Raw genomic sequence first — 15,443 nt, 5'->3', positions numbered from 1 at the left:
CAGTGTTGCAATGCCACCAAAGATTTCTAATTTCATGGGGCATTTTGTACCATGTATGAGCATTGTTCTTACTGTTTTCTCTCGGTACAGTTGTTTTTGGGTTGGAGGATTGCATACATGAAGAGAACTTCTTAATGTCAAATTTAACGTTAAAATACACACTAAGGTAGAAGGGGATGGAAGGGAAATTAATGCAAAATGAAGGAATTGTCTGAATGGGATGGAAATTGATAGATGTCATTTAAATGTACAGACAAACGAATGATTACACTTTCAGAAAAATTGTATGATTTATTCACAAGAAAGAGCTTCACAAATTGAGTAAGTCAATAATGCATTGGTCCAGCTCTGTCCCATATGAAAGCAGTTATTCAGCTTAGCATTGATTGACGGAGTTGTTGGATGTCCTCTAGAGGGATATCATGCCAAATTCTGCCCAGTTGATGTATCAGGCTCTCAAAATCCTGAGCTGGTTGCAGGGCACTGCTCATAATGCTCCAATTCTTCAAATTTTCTCAAATGGGGAGAGATCTGGTGATCTTGCTGGCCAAGATAGGATTTGGTAAGCACAAAGACAAGCAATAAAAACATTCACCATGTGTGGGTGGGCATTATCTCGCTAGACTGTAATCCCAGGATAGCTTGCCATAAAGGACAACAAAAATGGATGCACAATATCATTGATGTACTGCTGTGCTGTAAGGCTGCCACAGATGGCAACCACAGGGGTTCTCCTATGAAAAGAAATAGCATCCCAGACCATCATTCCTGTTTGTTGGACTGTATGGAAGGTAACAGTCAGGTTGGCATGCCACTATTGTCTGAGGCATCTCCAGACATGTCTTTGACCTGGAATCTCATTGACTGGAGTACAACTGTCTTCATTAATGAGTCCCACTTTGAAGTGAGCCCCAATGATCAGCAATGACATCGGCTGCCATTAGGCCTGACAACCACAAGTTATAGTCTGAGGTGCCATTTCATTTTATAGCAGAACCTCTTTGATTGTCATCTGCTGCACCTATACAGCATATAGATACCACTACAGGATGTTCTGCATCCTGTTTTGTTGCCCTTCATGGGAAACCACCTGGGGCTTACACTTCAGCAACATAATGCCCACTCTCACATGGTGAGAGTTTCCACTGTTTGTATTCATGCTTGCCAAACCCTACCTAATCAGAAAGATCACCAGATCCCTCCTCAGTTGAGAACTTTTGGAGTATTATGGGCAGAATCCTCTGATTAGCTTAAGATTTTGGTGATCAAATATGCTGGCTGAGCAGAATTTGGCATGATATCCCTCACGAGCAATCCAACACAATGCCAAACCAAATAGCTGCTTTTTTTAAGGGCCAGAGGTGGACCAGTGCATTATTGATGTTGTATCATGCAATAAGCCATCTGGTTCATGTATTTTCTCAAATATACGATTTATTCTTTTCTTTCGATCTTATTTGAAATGTTTTAAACTCAGACTGTATAGTAGTATATGTTGTGCTAACACAATTAACCTCTGTGTGGGGGGGGGGGGGGGGGGGGGGAATCATAAAATTACTGTACTACAAAATGATAAATTTTTGTTCATTTGAATATATGTTATCGTAATTGTTCTATTGTGCTGTTCAGTAAATTTCATTTTCTGTAAACTATTTTCAATTTAATGTTCTATGTTTTGATCTTACTATGACTATATCTTTACTGATATACTTTGAAACAATGTTAAATGGTCACGAGGTTGGTTGTATGTTGTCTGGTAGGAAGGAAGGAAGGAAGGAGGAAAGATGTAAAGTTTTCTGGAGCTGCATACAAGTGGAATGTATTTCACTGAGTGAATATTGTAATTGATGGCAGCAAGGCTTCTAGGACTATTAAAAATCAAAATTATGTTTGAATTAGTTTGATGTCCATGTTAGTTAAAAAAAAGTCAACATATAGGGTTTCCAGACCTACAAGAGAACCTGGTTTTCAGACAGAAGGAATTCAAACAACAGATTTAAGGAGATCCCTAAAACACAAGATGAGTATTTTTTCTTTAAAACTACCACTAGACCTGGCCAACAATATTTTTACTCCATGAACATTTATTCCAATTAATGGTCATCCAATTGTGTGTAACAAAGGAGGTCATTAAAGTGCTCAATTCATGAAGCTCTTTCTCTTGAATAAATCATCAAATTTTTCTGAAAATATAATCATTTGTCTGTCTGTACATGTAAACCATATCTTCTACCATTTTCTGTCCTATTCAGATACTTCCTTCAACATGTATCATTTTTTGTCTTATTGTTTAATTTCCTCTCACTATAATGTTCCCTTAGCAAAGCATGGGACAAAATTTTGGTATGTCAACAGTTGATGAACAATGTAAATTGCAGTGATTTAATTCTTTGCATGTTGGGTTCCTGAAGAAAAGTAGGAAAGCAATCTCATCTTCTTGATCTTCTCTAGACAATTGTGCTAGATGGCAGTGTCCAGATTTTGCAATATTTTGACAAGCAAACTTTTTGACATCCTCAGAGAATCCTGATGACTGAATATCTTCCCACGAGCCATGGCCTTGTTACTATCCCTCCTGTTATCTTCCCTCAATTCTCTGTAGCCAGGCATGATTTCACTGGCAAGGTCGGGAGGAATTCAGCCACAGTTCTCACTCATCATTACACCACTGCAGTGTGCTGAATGCTGCTGGGAGGAAGGAAATAAGTTATTGTAATATGGTCCTAGTTCTTTAGATGGTTTGGTGTGAATGGATCTTCATTCCAAATTGACATCCTATGATTTACATAGTAGAAAACTGCTGTCCCTATTTACAAGCACTTCATATCGATGAAGTTCCACAGATTCTTTTAGGATGTCATTCCTGTTTGTGCTGGGCTGTTGTAACACCTTGATGCCTTCATAGTTCATGCTAAGCACTATGAAGAAACACTGTTCTTTGACTGCTAACAATGTTGATTATTCTCTGTATGTATGATGTTTATGATCCATGCATCTTTCTTTCATTTCTTATATATAAAGAAGTAGTAGTAGTAGTAGTAGTAGTAGTAGTAGTAGTAGTAGATTTATTCATCTGTAGATCTCTTTTTACAAGGATATAGGGCATGTTGAGGTATTTACAAGTTTAGACCAATTTAAAATAAGCTAATTCATATACACATACATTTACAGACTTCTAGCAGGACACAATCATTAGATATACTCCTAGTATACAATACTTTTTTAAAAATAACTTGTTAAATAAGGTAATACCACACTGTTCACTTGTATCTCTGTATCAGTCACTGCACATACTATACACACATCATTTCATAACAATTCACTCACTACACACACAAAGACACACACACAATGGTGATCTCTGGCCCATTTTCTGTACTGCAACTTCCCATTTGCTATCCTGAAAAACTGAGTCAGCGTCCCTCTATAATGAGTGAGATGTTGAGCTCAAAAAGAGGAAGAGGTGATAGTATTGTGTTATGCATAGCTTGGGGGTATGTACTTCTAGAAAAGGAAATGGAATGTTGGGTGTTTTATAATCATTATTATTACTTATTTGTACAACTTTTTTTTACCAAACCCCTATTCTGTTTTATCTAAGTAATCCTTCAATGTATAAAATGTGGTGCATAACAGGTATTTTAGCTGCTTTCTTAAATAAGTGCATTTTTGTAATTTCTTTAATCTCTTTTGGTAATTTATTGTACAGTTTTATTCCTTGACAGAAAATGCTGTTTTGAGTTTTATGTTTATTTTTTCTTGGTAAATGTAAGATGAGTTCCATGGTCATGGACAGAGCTGTTTGTGCAGTAATTACCAATGTTATTTTTGATGTGTACAACTGACTGGTAAATGTATTCATATGGAGCAGTTAAAATCTCCAGTGTTTTGAACAGGTCTTTACAATGAGCTTGACTTCTATTTTTTGCTATTATTCTTATGGCTCTTTTCTGGAGTTTGAAAATTGTGTTCATATTTTGTGCATTTGTTCCCCAAAAGAGAAAGCCATAGCTAAGAATTGACTGTACATATGAATAGTATGTAACTAAAAGACACTGCGTGTTACACACTGATGATAGGATTCTAAGGGCATAACGTGCTGATGACATTTTGTTTGCAAGTACATCTGTGTGTTCACACCACTTCAACTGAGAATCTATATTCATTCCTCAAAATTTTGCATTTGTTACACAGTCTATAAAGGTGCCATCTACATGTAATTTAACATTGTCATTTTTCCTCTTCAAACTGAAGTCATGACATTAGTTTTCTTTATGTTCAATATCATTTTATTGCTTATTGACCAATCATAAACTTCCTTGAGAGTTTAATTTGCTTTCTCTGCAAGGAGTTCTGTTGTCTTCTCAGTGACTACAATATTGCTGTCATTAGCAAAGAGAATTTTTTCACCATGAGTAACACTACTGGGAAAGTCATTGATGTATATCAGGAATAGTATTGATCCTAATATGTTACCTTGTGGAACCTCTATATTATTGTATTTTGGTTCTGATAAGTGATTTAGTAAATGTTTAGATCTATTTGAAGTATGTGTTATGTCTACTCTTTGTACCCTATCTGCTAGGTATGATCAAAACAAGTCATTAGCTGCCTTAGAAAGATCCAAAACATATGCCTGTGACACACTCATCTTTATCAATAGCATCAAGTTCAACTTTTGTGAATTCTACTATGGCTGACTCCATATTTTTGCCACTTCGGAAACCAAACTGTGATTCTCTTAAAAGATTATATTTATCCTGGTAATTCATTAATCTGTCTTTCATAACTGCTCCTATTATTTTTGAGAATGGTGACAGCATGGCGATGGGCCTGGAAATTTTCTATGTCTTCTGCAGTACCTTTCTTAAGCAAAGGTACAACTCTTGCCTGTTTTAACTGCCCTGGAAATGTCCCTGATGTGAAGGGTTCATTTATTATATTTGTTAAGGGGCCTTGTATAAACCCTATGCATTGTTTCAGTACACAAATTAATACTTCATCTAAGCCTACTGACTTTCTATTTTTTAGTTTTTGAACAGTTTTATTGGCTTCATTCTCAGTGGTTGGAAGTAACATCATTGTATTTAGTGCAATATTATTTACATGTGTTGTATTTGTTTTTGGGAATTTTTTTGTAATTTCTCTGAAATACTTGAAAAATGCTCATTTACATAGTTTGCTAAGTATTGTGGATCATTTATTACCTTATCCCCCTCCCTTAGCAGTATGTTATTCTGCATTTGGTGTCTCACCCCATTTCCTTTTTTATAACACCCCAGACTGCTTTGCTTTTATTCTCTGCTTTATATATTACTTTGTCATTAAGTGACTTTTTTGCAGTAATCAGCACATTCCTATAGATCTTTTTGTAATTCTCATATTTATCACTGAGAGTAGATTTGCATTAGTCACAATTTTTGTTTCGAACTTTACAGAAACATCCTCAGATTGCTGCCTTTGCCTACCAATGTGTGACTTGAGATGATAACCAAAAATCCTATGTGAAATATAAATGTTGGGATGAGTCAAGTTATCAGCTTATCATGTAACTGAGGCACTGAATGGTCAACAGACACAACCATCGGACTGAAAAATGTTGCTACACTATCAAATGATGTCCTACTTCAGGGCAAACTAGTACAAAATAAATACACATACATTTTGATACACCAGCACAGCTGCAGTGCTCTGACCAACTACAGTGTTCTGATGAAACATTTTAACTAAGAAGAGGTGGTCTATTGGATGGAGTGGTGAGCAAGGAGGGGAAGGGATCATTAATGGGGAACATGGCTGATCCACAGGAGGCAAAGGTAGCAGATGCACAGGACAGGAATGTGGCACAGGCAGGTGGAGTTGTTGTTATATACAATGCCACAGAGGAGTGGTCAGGAAAGGGGAGAGACAACAGAGGAAAAGGGAGACTGTGGAGAAGAAGGAGTGAGTGTATATTGAGTGATGTGGGGTGGAGGGAGGGGGGTTGTTAATACAAGTGGAGATGGTTGTGGGACAGGGACTAGAGGAGAAGGATGCCAGAATGGTTGTTGGGTGGAAGGATGTATTTTAATGGTAATTACCATCCATGTAGTGCAAGAACTGGTGTTGGGAGGAGGTTTTGAAGCAACCACTGAAGCTGAACACTTGCTCAGCAGCATGTTTCACTGCTGGATGGTCAATTCTGCTCTTAGCCACAGCTTTGAGCTGGCCATTCATTCCAGTGAGAAATTGTAGTTGGTAATGCTCACATTAGAGGCCCTACAAAAGTTACATCAAATCTGCTAAATGCTATGACTACTTTCACAAGTGGCACAGCCTCTGATGGAATAGGATACACCTGTGATGGTACTGGAATAGGATGCACTGTGTAGGTGTGTAAGACTGGTCTTGCACCTACATCTTCCATGGGGTATGACTCAAATGGCAAAGAGGGCAATGAGTTGTATGTTGTATATGGATGTACCAGGATATTTTATAAATAGGATTGTTGGCTAAATACCACTTTGGGAGAGTTGTAAAAGATTATGCATGGTATATTTCTCATTTCCAGGCACAATAATAAGTAGCCAAAGCCCTTGCAAAGGGTACAGTTAAGCTGTTCGAGACTGTGGTTATATGGAGGATAAGAGACTCAGTGGGAAGGGGATTGTTACTTTGCAGCTGGTTCATGGTGATTGTCAGAGAATTAGGGACATGTGTGGATATGACACAGGATAATGGTTTGCAGACTAGATTTGGATGGTAATGCCTACCTGTGAAAGCTTTGGTCAGACCTTCAGCGTACTGGACAAGCCACTGCTTGTCACTGCAAACTAACCATCCACAGCTGGCCAATTTTTAATGTGAAGCAGGTGGTAGATATCAAAGTGCAGTCACTGTTGATGGATAGTGGGCTTGATATGAACAGAAGCTTTTATGAAGCCTTTGGAGAAGCATAGGTCAATGTTAAGGAAGGTGGTGTTGTAGGCCAAGGAGGACCGGGTGAAGCAGATGGGAGAGAAGGTGTTGCGGCTGTAGAGGAATGAGGATACAGTGTCTTGGAAATGGGTGTACATGATTAAAGTAGAACCAAAAAGTCAAACTACACAAGGAATTTGGAATCTTGGAGGGGGGGGGGGGGGGGGTTAGGAAGATTTACAATAGCTCACCAACAGGTTGGCATAAGAGTGTGCCATGGGCGTTCTCATGAATATGTTGTGAATTTGTCTCTATATACTTCTCTCAAAAAGAAGAAGTTTTACATGATGATTTAGTTTGCAAGGTGTATAAGAAATGAAGTGACTGACTTGGAATAAGTAGGATGCAGGCAGAGGTGTTCAGTAGTGGGGGATGATGATGCATAGGCACGGGGCATCACAGTTATGACTAGGGATTTGGATGGTAATAGGATCACAATGGTTGAAAGATGATGAAGGAAGTGGTTTGTGACTTTGCTATGGAAAGCTATGCTGTTGGCAATGGACTGGAAGTATTGATCAACAAGAGAAGAGGTTCCATAGGAGCACGAGATACATTTAATGTAGAGATTCTGGGATCATCCTGATGATCTGAGCAGGCATTGGAAATCATGCTAGACTTCTGAGACAACGTAGCCATGCAGATGTATAAATGTGTGTGAGTATGTTTATTCTGTATGTTATGGGTGTATGAATGTGTGTGTATGCTTAATTTGTGCTTAGTGCTGAAGGACATGAGCAAGGGCTTAGCAATGTTTTTCAGTCTTGTTTATGAGCCTACTGATTTATTAATGCCTCTACTACATGGTAAGTTGTTACCTTTACTCCCCCCAGAACCATGGTATAACTTGACTTATTCCACATCTCTGAAGGCTTTCCTTGATGATGGGATTTACAAAACACAATATGTGAGAGATTAAGTGAGTAGCAGCATAGTTAACACTCTTGCATATGGTTTTCAAAAAAATGGTTACAAAACTGCCAAATCCAACATGCTTCGATGCTAAAGCGGCCTATGCACAGATTGCTAGTGAGATGGTATACAACTCTTATTTTAGAAACACATCAGCTCAATTAGAAGAACACTCTAATAACACAAGTTCTCTTGGCCATACATTTCACGAACCCTGTGTACCATGATGCCTAAGATGCTTTCACACTGTGGCAGGTGATGGCAGCTGGAGACCTATAGGTGTAAATCCTGTCCATGCAGGTGCTCCCTCTCCCCACTAAACACATATTTCATTTGAACATCATGCAGCCCTAAAGTGGTTGCTACTCTTCCCAGCCATGCAGCACATATATATATATATGTGCTGCATGGCTGGGAAATATATATATATATATATATACCTTGTGGAAATACCTTCGTGGAATGTTTCCTTCTATTATAACTATATATATATATATATATATATATATATATATATATATATATATATATATATATATATATATATATATATATATACACTCCTGGAAATGGAAAAAAGAACACATTGACACCGGTGTGTCAGACCCACCATACTTGCTCCGGACACTGCAAAAGGGCTGTACAAGCAATGATCACACCAGGAACGCACGGCACAGCGGACACACCAGGAACCGCGGTGTTGGCCGGCGAATGGCGCTAGCTGCGCAGCATTTGTGCACCACCGCCGTCAGTGTCAGCCAGTTTGCCGTGGCATACGGAGCTCCATCGCAGTCTTTAACACTGGTAGCATGCCGCGACAGCGTGGACGTGAACTGTATGTGCAGTTGACGGACTTTGAGCGAGGGCGTATAGTGGGCATGCGGGAGGCCGGATGGACGTACCGCCGAATTGCTCAACACGTGGGGCGTGAGGTCTCCACAGTACATCGATGTTGTCGCCAGTGGTCGGCGGAAGGTGCACGTGCCCGTCAACCTGGGACCGGACCGCAGCGACGCACGGATGCATGCCAAGACCGTAGGATCCTGCACAGTGCCGTAGGGGACCGCACCGCCAATTCCCAGCAAATTAGGGACACTGTTGCTTCTGGGGTATCGGCGAGGACCATTCGCAACCATCTCCATGAAGCTGGGCTACGGTCCCGCACACCGTTAGGCCGTCTTCCGCTCACGCCCCAACATCGTGCAGCCCGCCTCCAGTGGTGTCGCGACAGGCGTGAATGGAGGGACGAATGGAGACGTGTCGTCTTCAGCGATGAGAGTCGCTTCTGCCTTGGTGCCAATGATGGTCGTATGCGTGTTTGGCGCCGTGCAGGTGAGCGCCACAATCAGGACTGCATACGACCGAGGCACACAGCGCCAACACCCGGCATCATGGTGTGGGGAGCGATCTCCTACACTGGCCGTACACCACTGGTGATCATCGAGGGGACACTGAATAGTGCACGGTACATCCAAACTGTCATCGAACCCATCGTTCTACCATTCCTAGACCGGCAAGGGAACTTGCTGTTCCAACAGGACAATGCACGTCCGCATTTATCCCGTGCCACCCAACGTGCTCTAGAAGGTGTAAGTCAACCACCCTGGCCAGCAAGATCTCCGGATCTGTCCCCCATTGAGCATGTTTGGGACTGGATGAAGCGTCGTCTCACGCGGTCTGCACGTCCAGCACGAACGCTGGTCCAACTGAGGCACCAGGTGGAAATGGCATGGCAAGCCGTTCCACAGGACTACATCCAGCATCTCTACGATCGTCTCCATGGGAGAATAGCAGCCTGCATTGCTGCGAAAGGTGGATATACACTGTACTAGTGCCGACATTGTGCATGCTCTGTTGCATGTGTCTATGTGCCTGTGGTTCTGTCAGTGTGATCATGTGATGTATCTGACCCCAGGAATGTGTCAATAAAGTTTCCCCTTCCTGGGACAATGAATTCACGGTGTTCTTATTTCAATTTCCAGGAGTGTATATACCTAAAAACAAAGATGATGTGACTTACCAAATGAAAGTGCTGGCAGGTCGACAGACACACAAACGAACACAAACATACACACAAAATTCAAGCTTTCGCAACAAACTGTTGCCTCATCAGGAAAGAGGGAAGGAGAGGGAAAGACGAAAGGAGTTGCCCAAACTCTTTGTATTTAAATATGTCTGCTTGTGTCTGTATATGTGTGGATGGATATGTGTGTGTGTGTGTGTGTGTGTGTGAGTGTATACCCGTCCTTCTTTCCCCCTAAGGTAAGTCTTTCCGCTCTCGGGACTGGAATGACTCCTTACCCTCTCCCTTAAAACCCACATCCTTTCGTCTTTCCCTCTCCTTCCCTCTTTCCTGATGAGGCAACAGTTTGTTGCGAAAGCTTGAATTTTGTGTGTATGTTTGTGTTCGTTTGTGTGTCTGTCGACCTGCCAGCACTTTCATTTGGTAAGTCACATCATCTTTGTTTTTAGGTATATTTTTCCTTCGTGGAATGTTTCCTTCTATTATAACCATATCATATATATATATATATATATATCCAAAAAGAAAGATGATGAGACCCACCAAACAAAAGCGCTGGCAGGTCGATAGACACACGAACAAACACAAACACACACACAAAACTCAAGCCCTCGCAACCAACGGCCGCCCCATCCTTCCCTCTTTCCTGATGGGGCGGCCGTTGGTTGCGAGGGCTTGAGTTTTGTGTGTGTGTTTGTGTTTGTTTGTGTGTCTATCGACCTGCCAGCGCTTTTGTTTGGTGGGTCTCATCATCTTTCTTTTTGGATATATTTTTCCCACGTGGAATGTTTCCCTCTATTATATATATATATATATATATATATATATATATATATATATATGTGTGTGTGTGTGTGTGTGTGTGTGTGTGTGTGTGTGTGTGTGTGTGTGTGTGTGTGTGTGTGTGTGTGTGTAATGAATGAATGACAAATATACTGCACTATACTAAAGTGTACCCATTATGAGTTGACATCTTCATTTTGTGTAAAGGAACTTTAGATGAAGGTGGGGAGAGATCACAATCAAACTAAGTTTCCAGTTATAGAGGGCTACACACACACACACACACACACACACACACACACACACACAGACATACACATACTCACAATAAAACCTTTTGTACACTCTAATGACTTTGAGGAAAATATATTGGCATTTAACTTACATTGGTGCTATTTCTGTGCCTTGTTGCATCAGACTTCCAATTGTGAACCATAAACTGTTACTCAGTGTAAATTGGTTCTCCAGTGTTTCTGGTTCTTCAATGCAGGGGTATGGGTTTGTCCATTCATATGGACTGATCCTGAAATAATAGACAAAGTTAAAAAAGGGCAAGGAATTGTAAAGTCGGTTTACTACTTAAAAATGCATTTCATGGATGCAGAATGTTAGGCATGATATGAATCTATTTAGGCATGTAGGAAAATGTTTAAACAGTAATTTTAGAAATAATTATTCTACAACTACATTTACATTCCATAAAGCATCTAACAGAAATTGTATTGTGTACATTGAGAAAAAAATTTGTGCTAACAAGTAAAACTGACAATTACCTTTCCAGTAAGACCCTGCTGCTATTGTAACTCCATATAGCAGTCCATCAGGTAAGATAGTGTAATGTTTAAGATACTGGGCTCATATTCAGGAATATAGTCATATGCTCGTCTAGACATTCTCACGGGCCCTGTGAATGCCACTGTTGATCCTTCAACAGGACTACTGTTCATTCCTATCCTTTTATTTATTTATTTATTATCTTTTTTTGCATATAGCATTTTTATACAATTTTTGTACAAACAGTAGAAACTTGCAATTCTCATGTACAAGAAGCCACTTACAGGTGATGGTCTGTGATGAATCAGAGCTAGTGTTCTACCTCTAATGGCCTTAAAAGGTTATTAAAGTCTAATTCTTCTTTCTTCCAGTAGTCCAAACAAATTTCTAATATTAAATTTCTAAAAACTCTTAGCTCTTAAACTGATTTTTCCCCCCAATTAAAAGTAAATGTAAGGAAATTGGATCAATGGTAATGAACAAGACATCTGATGAAGATGGGGATAATAGCTAGCTTATGGGCTCTTACTCTAGCAGCCATTAAGTTTGGTCTAAGAAAGTAATAAGTGAAATATAATGTCACACAAAATTTTATGTGGTTTAAAGGCAAGTATTATGATTTTCACGGCATGATTGTTGTCGATATATTATTTCATATAAATAAGACTACTGACATTTTTTTTATAAAGCAGTCTCATGCTAATGACTAACACTGCTAAGTTAAACATCATGTTACACAGATAAGAGAAAGTATCTAGATGACATTGTTGCAGACCACTATCCCTCCCTCAGGAGAAGAGGTTCCATAAATTTCTGACCTATTAGGCCAAATGTAAGAAGACACATAATTCAGATAGGTTTTCTGTGTTTATCTGTGTGCTTGAAACTCGTCAGTCTGTCTTTGCTGTGCAGCAATCAGATAACTTGCTTATAAAGCTATTGAGATATTCACAGTGAGCACAAAAGTATATAAAAAAATGAAGATCATTTTTCATCATTGAGACTACAATGTCTCTTTTTATACAGTGTCTGTATATTCACAATACAATGTATGTCTGGAGGAACACCCACTGTCATTGAGGGTTCAGCTGTGGTAAACATTACGAAATAGTTTCACATTCACATACATAGTGTTGTGAATATTCTTCCCCTGAAGAACATGTTATGTCATTGAAGTTCTCTTAGAAGCTTCTTTAAAATGCCATAGAAAAAAGTATATAGTTCTATTAGAAAAAAGAAAGTCAGTGCTGTAATTTGCTGACTAAAATTATTTTTGAATATAAAGAAATTCACCATATTGTCCACTGTGACTTAGTGCAAACCACATCTTGATATATTTATTTTATTCTGGATGTATCTGGAGTGGCCTGTCTTAGTTGCCTCAACCTGCACAAGTATAAGTAAGATGTTTTAACATACCAGACATGAAAATGTATGACAATTTAAAACTATGTATTTGTCTGCTGTGTAGCCTCATATGAAAGTGGAATGTGGGATGATAAGCAATACAGAAAAGAGGAGATAATAAGTTTTTTAAATGTGATATAACAGAAGAATTTTGAAGTGTAGGTGGGTAGATCAAATAATTAATGAGTAGGTATGTACTGAATTAAGGAGAAAAGAGCTTTATGACATAAGCAGCCTTAAACTGCAACATGATGTAGATAACATATCTGCTATGGTGCAAAAAGAATCAATTGACTTTCAATAATAAAAGCGAGAGATGATTCACATGAGTGCTAAAACAAATCTTTTAAATTCTGGTTACATGGTAAACCACACAAATCTAAAGGTTGTCAAATCTACTATGTATGTAAGGATTACAATTACAAACAACTTCCACTGGAACTATTACATACATTGTGGGGAATGCAAACTAATGAATGTGTTTTACAAGCAGAAAACTTAAAAGCCACTACAGATCTACTAAAGAGACTGCCTACACTACACTAGTCCATCCTCTTGCACAGTAACACTGAACTGTATGTAATCCTTTCCGAATAGGTTTGAGTGAGAACTTTGAAAAAGTTCAAAGAAGGGCAGCTTGTATTGTATTATCATAAAATAGGGGGGAGAGTTTCATGGATATGATTTGTGACTTGAGCTGATAATCATTAGAACAAAGATATTTTGTGTTGAAGCAAGTTCTTTTCAGAAAATTTCTAAAACCAACTTTCTACTCCAAACACAAAAATATTTTGTTGAGGTCCACGCACAAGAAAGAAATGATAAATATAAGAAAATAAGATAAAGCAGAGCTCAGATTGAATGACTGAAGTGTTAATTTTGCTGTTAGTGTTGTGTTCGAGAGTGGAATGGTAGAGAAATAGTTTGAAGTTGGTTTGATGAGTCCTTTTGCCAAGTACTTGAATGCAGATGTAGATATACATGAAAGAGTTGTTAATTTGAAGGGACACATCCAGAGGCTTCTAATAAAAGTTCATTTTGTAGTGGAGGGCTGAATGAGGAATGATGAAAGGGGGTTAGAGAGGGTGACCAAGTCAATGACTATATTCAGCACATTCAAGTGGATGTAAGTTCTCACAGTTACACAGAGATAGGACCATACTGAACACATAGTGAGAGAGGCCCACTGGAAAGGGTGCAGGCAAAGAGGGAGCACAAAACTGACATGAAAAAAATTTCAAGAAAGAAAGATGTGAGTGCTCAGCTATGATCTACTCTCTTCTGCAAGAAGGAAGTCAGTACCAAGACTAAGTTATCTGTGCGCCGTTCAATCTTTTGACCAACTTTGTTGTATGGGAGTGAAAGCTGGGTGGATTCAGGTTACCTTATCAATAAGGTTGAGGTTATGGATATGAAAGTAGCTAGGATGATTGAAGGTACTAGTAGATGGGAACAATAGCAGGAGGGTGTCCACAATGAGAAAATCAAAGAAAAACTGGGAATGAACTCTATAGATGTAGCAGTCAGGGCGAACAGGCTTAGATAGTGGGGTCATATTACACGCATGGGAGAAGCAAGGTTATCCAAGAGACTCATGGGTTCAGCAGTAGAGGTTAGGAGGAGTCAGGGTAGACCAAGGAGAAGGTACCTGGATTCGGTTAAGAATGATTTTGAAGTAATAGGCTTAACATCAGAAGAGGCATCAATGTTAGCACTGAATAGGGGATCATGGAGGAATTTTATAACAGGGACTATGCTCCAGACTGAACGCTGAAAGGCATAATCAGTCTTAAATGATGATGATGATGATGATGATGAAAGATGGTTCAAGAATTACTCAGGAGAGGTATGTTAATTCACTTGTCTCTCCTATCTTCTGCCTTACCCTTGGCCTATAACTCTAAATGCACAGTACCATCTCTTCTGTGTCGTTTTTGGCCTATTAGAATCATGAAAAAATGACTATTACTGAACAGACATATATTGCTATTAAGGTTAAAAAGACAACAGTGCACTCAGTTCATACAACTGCCACCTACACAGCTCACTTGCTTCTGACAATGCAGTTATTGGAGCTACTTCACCACAATATTTTAGGTTTTCAAAGGTCAGTGAGCAGATGCTGATGCATATATGCTCTTTGTACAAAGGCTTCCAGTATTTCCAAATTTTTGCCAATTGATGGCTGGAGTGAGACATGACAGTGGAGGAATCAAATGCAGGGAGAGGATTTATTTAGTTTACTAGCCTCCTGAGCTAGTAACTTTGTTGTGAAATTTGAGGTCGTACTGAATCAAATGTTCAAATAACTTAGGAGAATGCAGCTGGGTAATGTCCTCACAACCATTGGTATTTAGACAAGCAAACTCCCCACCATTTTTTAGGCACAACTGAAATGAGAGATTCCTGTGCATGGTAACTGATGCCAGGGATATTTTTCAACAATGCTTAATTTTCATTAAACATATTTAAAAAATTATAAAATTTGATAAATCTGTAAAAAAAAGTAAGGAAAATTTGTTTAAAGGTGAGTGGGGCGGGGGGAGGGGGGAGGGTGGGAAGGGGGTGGGAGGGGGTTCCAGATGAG

The 15,443-nt window shown here is 39.3% G+C and overlaps 1 protein-coding gene across 2 annotated transcripts in view; it reads right to left on the bottom strand.

The window, feature by feature from the left end:
- LOC126183464 (glutamate receptor ionotropic, kainate 2-like) overlaps positions 1 to 15,443 on the bottom strand; it is a 499,151-nt gene that overhangs the window by 76,813 nt on the left and 406,895 nt on the right. For both annotated transcript variants that reach the window (XM_049925465.1, XM_049925464.1), the window contains one exon: positions 11,061 to 11,198. In XM_049925465.1, the coding sequence (XP_049781422.1) occupies positions 11,061 to 11,198 (138 nt within the window). The remainder of the gene's footprint in view (positions 1 to 11,060; positions 11,199 to 15,443) is intronic.

This window comes from Schistocerca cancellata, chromosome 4 (genome assembly GCF_023864275.1).
Source record: "Schistocerca cancellata isolate TAMUIC-IGC-003103 chromosome 4, iqSchCanc2.1, whole genome shotgun sequence".
Classification (NCBI taxonomy): domain Eukaryota; kingdom Metazoa; phylum Arthropoda; class Insecta; order Orthoptera; family Acrididae; genus Schistocerca; species Schistocerca cancellata.
The sequence above is the reverse complement of the archived record's forward strand: the minus strand, read 5'-3'. Positions and strand labels throughout refer to the sequence as shown.